We start from the raw sequence: 8776 nt of genomic DNA on the forward strand, positions 1-8776 counted from the left end.
AGTGTTTCAGAGTGCAGAAGTTTGGCTGAGGCAGTTTTTGACGAATCAGTATTTGACACTTCATCAGCAAAACACAAGTATTGTTGTCGTTGTTTCAGACATTTTTAATACAATTGACGTTCGACTCACTGTGAATAGGATTTTGATTTCATGAAACGAACCTGACAGAAACTTTTTTTAAAAGTCATCCCCTCACCTGAAAGAATAATTTGAATAAACAACACAACAGTGGACACACTCTAGTAGTCTATCTAAAATGTAGCGGAAACAGCTATTTTACTGTTTTAAAAAAAAGTACACGTAAATGTCACAATGAGACGTTGGAACAACTTTGAAGAATAACTCAATGGAATTGGTGAGTCGGCTCTTTGAATTGTTTCATTCAACTAAAACGTTCGAGTGAACTGAGTCGCTAAAATGAGTCGGACGTCCGTGTGCTAGTGTTCTGACAGACACACACACACACACACACACACACACACACACAGGGAGTGAATGTTGAGTCCTGTAGAGCCAATGAGCTGGGACCGGATACGATATATCCTCTGGGACAACAGCTACTCTGTTCACCCCCTTCACTTCCACATGACGCCATTTACAGCATAAACCCGACCTCCTCTCCGGAAAGAAGAAAAAAACAAGAGCTGAAAAACTTGAAAGCAGCACAGTGTGTGCCATGCAGCCAAACATTCAACTTGGGAACCGCAACGCTTCTTCTTGAAAGTCTTCAGCGTTTTCATTTTGACTTCTCTATAAACTCAACTCATTTTGTTGGATTCTGGAACTTGTTTTCTTTTTGGCATATTTCGCGGTTTGAAAAAAAAAGTTAAATTACACTACGGTCCACTTGGAATAAAATTCTGACGTTACTGTTTCGCGCGAGAAAAAAGACGCGAATACGAGGACGCGCGAGTGTTTCCTATCATCTGGATTTTTGTGAATGAATCTCCCAATGAACTGAGGAATAACCAAAGAGAAATTCCTACTAGTAGGATATACTCTTCACAACACAAATAGGGGGTTGAGGTGGTGAGATCACGGTAAGTAAGTGACCTGCATCAACTGTTTGCAGTGGATTTTGACACGGTTTTAGTTTAGTTTAATTTTTTATTTAATTTTTTGCCTGTGGTTTATTTAGTCGCCTATTTATATTATAGTTCGTGACTTTTTCCAGTGCTCATGCTCCGCGCCATTCTTGCAGCTGTGCAAATAGTTGCCATACGGATCTCTGTTCCCTGCGTACTTACTTTGACTTACTTTTCATTTAGTTCAAGTTGCAAATCGCTATTGGAAAAACGTTACCTACCGCTGCACGTTTATTATTTCATATAAAAACTTATTTTCTATCTAGTTTAAAATTGTGAATTGATAAATGTCATCTAAAGTTATAGACTTTTATTTGATATTTATTTATATATATATATATATATATATATATATATATATATATATATATATATATATATATATATATATATATATATATATATATATATATAATTATTGTTGTTATTATTAATTAAAGTCATATAAAGGTCCACTAAACGTTTTAATAAAAAGGAAACAGTTTCTCTACCCAATGCAAGGTCCAGCCAAGTAAAGTATCGTTATAGAGTTAGTATGCATGCTGATAAACCCAGATCACAAGTTTAAATAGCATTGAGGAGATAAACAGATGTTTAACAGACATTTTGCTGATGGGGCCTCTCCGTGGAAAGGGAGATTGTGCATTGATATGGTAATTTGGGGTAGTGTTATTTAGATTGAACTCAACTGGTGCTGAGGGTCCCGACTGAGATGTATGGTTTCATATTTTCTTTAACCGCAACATGTGGATATTTTATCTTTTTCTCTAAGTTTTTTTGGGGGGGTCAAGAGCTCCGCCCCCCCCATTGACAGCGTCATAATGCATTTGTGGACGTCATGTTATGTCTCCTGTCCAGGTCAACCACTAGATATTAAAATTGTCGATTCGTAATTAATAACGTCCTCGTTTTACTTTAAAGATAACAATGTGAAAACGAATCTGGGCTATTGTAAACTCTTATTTTTAAACACTATCCCCACATTATCCAAGTACAAGGCCGACATTGATGTTTTTACCCCCTCAAAGTTATATAAAACTTGCTATTGCAGTCTCTCATTTGTTTATGATCTTGGTTTCTTATGATTAAAATAACCTCAAAGCATAGTGAAGTTGGTGTGCTTTATTTATTTTATATATATACTACCTTAATGAACAAGTTCTAATGTGCTCTGCAAGGAATGAACAGTGTTTGCAATGTTAAAATCAACACAACCCCTAAACAAAATCAACACAAAAGAATCATTATTCTGTTATTTGTATTGCACTTTTCACAATTCCCCACAAGCAAGCCAAAGGTGAAAACAACAAGGAAAAACTCCCTGAGATTTTGTATAAATGTGCAGATAAGTTAAGAAAAAGGTTGTCATTTATTCACTCATTGAGGAGTGCTTGTGCGGAAGACAAACTGATAGATATTACTCCGCAAAGACCTGAGACATCGTAGAGCAAAAATGGTTTTGAAGTAGATGTTCCATATGAACTTGATAGCTGCAGGTGGTAAAGGCCTGTCCCATTGATGGCCAGCCTTCCAGGGTTGTAGAGGTGGGGTGTAGTTGGGAGATTTGCATGAAGGAGCTTGCCATCTGCCTTTTCTTTTTGCCTAGTTCATATGATTTACATATGGTTAGTTTATGGGACTTTACTTCCCTGTACGCTCTCGTTTAACTGTCTGCCTTTCTCGTAGGACTTCAGATGTGTTCAATGCCAGCCGGAGGGTTCCCACTTCAGAGTAAAGATGGAGACGAGAGCTCAAAATGGCGGCGGCAACGGCTCCTCTGGCTTGCTGCGAGCTTTGCGTGACAGTGGCAGACCCCAAACTGGGGACTCGGAGCCTTGGGAAGGTCAGGTGCTCTCCCTGGACCAGATCAGGACCATCCGCGGCAGCAATGAGTACACGGAGGGTCCGACGGTGGCGCCCCGGCCACCGGCCTCCCAGCAGAAAGCGGACTCGCAACCTTCCAGCCTGAACTCCAGCGACTCCATTGAGCTCTCCGAGCACAGAAGCTCCCCGAGAGCCCAACAAGCTGGACAGCAGACTCCTCAACAAGCCCCTCAGTCGCCGAGGAGTGACTTGAGCAGATCCACCAGTGACCCCAGCGATAGCTCGCAGAGTACCGCCAGGGCCAGCACAGGCAGCACCTCGTCGGAGCAAAGACTTGTGGGAAACGCAGGCGGGGTGGGCGACCGGGTGGTGAGGGCGCAGCCTAAACGCTCCGAGCCGAAGCAGGACGAGCTGAAACCCTTCGTGACGGCCGGAGGCCAGGCCGCTGACGGAAAGCACTCGAATCGCTGCGAGGACTGTGGCCGCTGCAAGTGCAAAGGGTGCACCTGCCCCCGGACCCTGCCCTCCTGTTGGATGTGCGGGCGCAGGTGCCTTTGCTCGGCGACGACGACGATGGACTATGTCACCTGTGTCTGCTGCGTCAAAGGTCTCTTCTACCACTGCTCCAGCGACGATGAGGATGTGTGTGCGGACAAGCCCTTCTCTTGCAGCCAGTCGCACTGCTGCATGCGTTGGTCGGCCATAAGCGTCCTGGCACTTTTCCTGCCCTGCCTGCTTTGCTACCTCCCGGCGAAGGGCTGCGTGGCACTGTGCCAGGCGTGCTACGACTGCACCAGTCGGCCAGGATGCCGCTGCAAGAACAAACGAGTTGACGAGGCTCGGTTCCTGGAGTAGCCCTGGGAAGATAACCTTATCTGGGACCTTATCTCCAGAGCAGTGGAACAATTTTCGCAAATTGTTGTAGTTTTGGCACTGTAGACCAAGAGGTGACATTGGATTGGCAAAAACTGGTTTGAAGTGGTTTGCTTTGTTTGTTTGTTTGTTTGTTTGTTTGTTGTTTGCTTTTCTCTCATCCACTTTCTCTCTCTCTCTCTCTCTCTCTCTCTCTCTCTCTCGCTCTTTAAGGGGGGGATAACGTTTGTCACAACAACCTTCCCTGTCCTTTTCGTTTTAAACTGAAGTCCAGAATGTTAGCCTTATTGACATTCAGTAATATGACTGATAAAGGTGACAGACTCTCCTAACTAACTGTTTGTGAATAGTATCTGCAAAGTATGTAAATTAGCAAATGAGCTCTTTTTCTGAGAGATTTTATTTTTGTACATATAATATTTCAACTGTGAAACACATTGTGCCAAACCAGAGGCACCTTGACAGATCCATATATATGATGCATATATAAAACTTGTATAGTGCTGTACATTCGTTCCGAATGTATACCAATCACTCTTTTGATATTTTGCCTTATAGAAGAGAAACCTTACATGAATTATCCCTACAACTATACTTGTAAATTGTACAGTGACCCTAAGAAAAACTTTATTTTCTAATTTCAACACATTGTTTAGTGTAAAAAATATTTATTTGAAGTTTTATTATTTTATAAAGTAATATTTATTTTGAGAGGCATCTTTTTAGGCATCGCCCCAACTTTGAGAAACAAAACCTCCTCTGTTGTTGCTGCAAAAAAAAGGGTGACAAGGGTGTCAAATCTGATGCATATGTTCACTATAAAATAGAAAATATATTAACGTTTTGAAATTAAACAGTGCATTTTCTGTGTTCTTTTTCTGGCCTGCTGTTGGCCTTGTTTTTAGCCTTTGAGCACAAAGACCCATTTCAGGAAATCTACAGTGTTTTCAATTGCCTTTGTTTACCCGATGGATCTCCTGTCAGGGTCGCGTTTCGCTTTGCGTTTATGATGACAGCCGTGATGTTCGCAGGGCTTCAGTTTCGAGGTCATCTGAAAATAAGGCGATGAAAACGATAGTGTACGTTGGCAAATCAGCCAAATAGGTGCGCTACTGAGAGATTCTATCGATGAGATCTTCCTGCACAAAAGAGATCAAGTGAAATTTAAAATAGCTCACTATAAATGCAACATGGAGTATTGTGTGGTGTTGACGGTTATTTCATGAATGATCTCACTGTAGCCGCGGCCGTTTGGAGACATGGTCTTGACTGGAAAACTGTATTAGTTTGGCGACCACTATGAATCCAACAAATGTAATAGTCACGCTGAATCAAGATATAATTGCCAATTAATTAACACCAATACATGGAACTCCAAACGTTTGTCTTATTAAACCACCCAAACAAACTGATCTCGGATTCCTCACAAAGAAGCCCTGATCTTGGGCCAGACCTTCAGGGGTAACTTCCAGCCTCCCCTGCCAGCAGCGGATACTGGCTGCATTTACTTCCATGGGAAACATCTGGCACTGGTTTAATCATTGAAGTATGCAAACCACTAGTTGACATCAGGAGGATCAGAGATTGTTTCTGTTGGCAAGCCGTGGTTTGCTACGCTCCCTCCAATCCTCGTTTGTGTTATGGAAACTGCCCTGTGGGAATATTAAGAGTTGATATGGTATACGCAAGATGCTCTATCAATTCTGCTTTTGAGGATGTTTTTGCTCGGAAGACACTCGGAAAGGGAATTTTGATTGCTAAAACATAACTCGATTTGCGTTTACTTTATTTAAATGGGGCATAAGCAAAATCGCTTTAACTAAACGTGATGCTTCTCAACTCTAGGACCCAGATTTTACAAGTGACATCAATTGGTCTACAACAACTGTACGCAATTATATGGTTGCAACCCATTTTGGGGAAACAATCCATCAATTGGGAACCACTCTTCTAAACTAAAGCCGCTTAAAAATGTCAAGGTCATGACATTGATGCTAAATTTTTTTTTCAAATATTAGGCTAAATGTGTTTAATATGTTGCGATCTTGCAATGCATGCACTTGTGTAGCTGCCTCTTGTATAGTCGCAAAATAAAAGGCTGTGCCTTTTCCACATTTTCTACACTATGACATGATATGCACTACTGGCATTCGCACTGTTGGTTCAGCGTGTTGGTGCATGTTTGTTATTTTGCCGAGGGTTTGAGTGACAGGCAGCCAGCTTTCACCCCTCGCTAGGGATGAGCCCCCTCTTCCCCATTTACGCGGCAAAAGGTGGAGAAACAAAACCGTCCCGACCGCTCGAGTGCGTCGTTTTCCGGCTTGCCTCCCACCCATTGTTTTAAGCTGTGAATGGCAGGGCAGCGACAGGGGGTTGGTTTGCTCAAGAAAGCCCCACAAAGGGTTAAAGACATTACTTTAAATGACAATGGGCCAACAGTTTACCCCCACATTCGAACCCTTGTGTATTCACCATCTTTTCAATGGCCCTCAGTTATTTCACCGCCTCTTAAGCCTCTTCAACTACCTGCTTGGTATTCTCACAGGGCAGACTTTGAGTGTCTATGTGTGTGTGTGTGCCAGCACGCACGCGCATGTTTTCTACTTTGCGTGCGAGTGTTTAGCAGCCGCTAAATGTGTTGTTATGGGTGCAGGCAGCACAAAAGAAGGATAGATGGGAAAAATGACACCCTTTTGAAAGAGCTGCAATTGCATGCCAAGTTCAAGAGAAATGGAGAAATATAGATTTCTCCATTGAGCAGAGAAATGGGTCAGATAAAGGCTGGGAGGGTTGACCTCAATAAACAGACAACAGACGGAACGGAACTTACTTTGTCCCAAAAATTAACACTAGTATTAAGTGCTCGCCTAGGCCGGAACATCTAGTTATCGTAGAAAGGAGTGGATTAGACTAACGGGAAGTTACATTATGTACCCGTCTATTGATGTTGGGTATGGTTTGAAAGGGTATTGATTACTTTCATCCTCATTCTAAATTTAACAAAGTCAATAAGGACAGGCTACACAAGCAAAGAGAGATAGCGCTAACTGGTTACCACAGGACTGAATGTTGGGTTTGAGGTTTGAACACTGCAAAACAATAAAGGCGCTCTTAGAAAATGAAGGGGAAAAAATTCTGAGGTTAATAACTGAAATTAAAAACATCTGATAGAACAAGATAAAAGGCACGTTTTCAAGATACTTAAAATAAGTCTTAATCTTTTTTTTTTTGCAAGACAAAGATACTGATTAAATGAATAGTTCACCCCAAAAAAAGATAAGCGAGTTGCTTTTTTCATCGAACATGAGGAGAATTTCTGAAGAATCTTCATTCAGCTCGAATCCACATTCATAAATAATTTTCAATGATTCACTGAGGGTGAGTACTTTTTTTTGGGTGATCTGTTTCTTTAAGAATGGGATTTTTTGCAGTGCAATACATAATTACAGTCAACAGGCTGTCAAAATGAATTGCATGGAACATAATTCATTCACATTTAGAGACGACGGGAAAAAAAAGTTGTTAACGTTCTGTTGTCGAACACTGCAAAATCCAAACTGAAACAAAAATATCAGCTCCAGAGAGAAACCCCTATTAAGCAAGAGAGTCTGAAAAAAGAGTGCATTTGTGCAGAGAAAGAAAGAGAGAGGGAGAGAGAGAGAGAGTAGGCAGCAGAGCAATTGGAAAAGCCCCCAGAGCGTCTCTTTGTTGGTTTTAGCTGGGTCCCGGCGCTCATGCCCCGTTCTGAAGCCCAGATCTATTCAGTCTGCTCATCAAGGCAGAATACTCAACAGGAAGGAAGGAAGCGGCCCATTCTTTATACGCCCATTGTCTGACCACCGGGCTTAAGCAATCAAACAGCAATGTGCCGAGAGAAAGAGAGAGAGAGAGAGAGAGCAGGATGAGGTGCTCGGTGGGGGCAGGGAACAAGAGAGTCCATGTCTGTGTTCCATCCTGAAGTTTTTTATCTGTGTCTCTGGCAGTCAGAGGCTTCCCGATTTCTTCGCGGTCACAATCTGTATGCATTTTAAAACCTGATTCTGATTAAAAACAACATTGGCTTTGTGCACAACTAAATCATTTTGTTCTTTATTTGAACTTTAGGATGAAAACTTTGTCTGCATATGTGTTCTCAAGATAGACGGTTTGGTTAAAGTTACCATAAAATGGGCACAAGTTTTATTAAACTAAAACTGCAATGGTTATCTTCAAACTTTTGTTCTGACATGAGAGTATTGGATCTGAAAGAGAAAACTGACTGTAGAAGAAGACAATTTATGCTAATGTCCGTTATACTGCCCCTTGTGGCAACGCTGGGAATGCAATGCGCATGTAGTCTGACAAAATATATTTTCGAACCTTCTTGTTACATGAAAGACTAAATAAGAAATTTGCAGTAAAATCTTAAATAATAGAATTTTTTTTTGCGCAACAATCTATGTCGAATTTTCTTCCCCCATTGAAAACGTATAGCGTGAAATTCTGCAGCATTCTCTCTCTCTCTCTCTCTCTCTCTCTCTCTCTCTCTCTCTCTCTCGCTCTGCAAACTCACTACATTCTAAAACTCGTCCTGACATTCCTGCCTGAATGAGCCTTCGGCTTTACCCAAAGGCAGGGGAAGATTAAGTTTCCGAGAGAAAGAGGGATGAAATTCCATAATTGCATGGTCCTTTCTCTTCCACCCTCCTTCTGCACCTTCCCACCCTTTCTCATTTCAGCAACAAACACATGAGCTTTCTACAACTTGCATGAAATAAATTCATCATGAAATGCAATCATTGATAGTACTGTTTTATGTTAAGGTTACACTATACCACAATTAAACTATACGAGTATTTTGACGTGAACATTTGCGTATGAAAATAACTTGTGTAGCTTATCCCCATTATGTGGAATTTCATTTAAACAATTGAATAAGTCATTGTTTTATTTCTTTGTATATAATAAAATTAGACAGATTAATATATAGTCAGGGTTGCTGAGGAAATACTTTA

General features: G+C 41.3%; 1 protein-coding gene across 2 annotated transcripts; it reads left to right on the plus strand.

The window, feature by feature from the left end:
- Positions 1–462: 462 nt before the first annotated feature.
- Positions 463–7856, plus strand: spry2 (sprouty RTK signaling antagonist 2). Of its 2 annotated transcripts, none has more exons than XM_079812504.1 (2): positions 463–1040; positions 2772–7856. In XM_079812504.1, the coding sequence occupies exon 2, from the start codon at positions 2823–2825 to the stop codon at positions 3762–3764; it is 942 nt and encodes a 313-aa protein (XP_079668630.1). In that variant the 5' UTR covers positions 463–1040; positions 2772–2822; the 3' UTR covers positions 3765–7856. The 2 variants fall into 2 exon arrangements, with proteins under 2 accessions (XP_079668630.1, XP_079668631.1); XM_079812505.1 differs by having other exon boundaries at positions 2780–7846.
- The last annotated feature ends 920 nt before the right edge of the window (positions 7857–8776 follow it).

The sequence above is a fragment of the Gobio gobio genome (genome assembly GCF_949357685.1).
Source record: "Gobio gobio genome assembly, chromosome: 3".
Lineage (NCBI taxonomy): Eukaryota > Metazoa > Chordata > Actinopteri > Cypriniformes > Gobionidae > Gobio > Gobio gobio.

Coding starts and splice junctions, on each gene's coding strand:
- spry2 (XM_079812504.1), top strand. CDS start 2,823: ATGGAGACGAGAGCTCAAAATGGCGGCGGCAACGGCTCCTCTGGCTTG.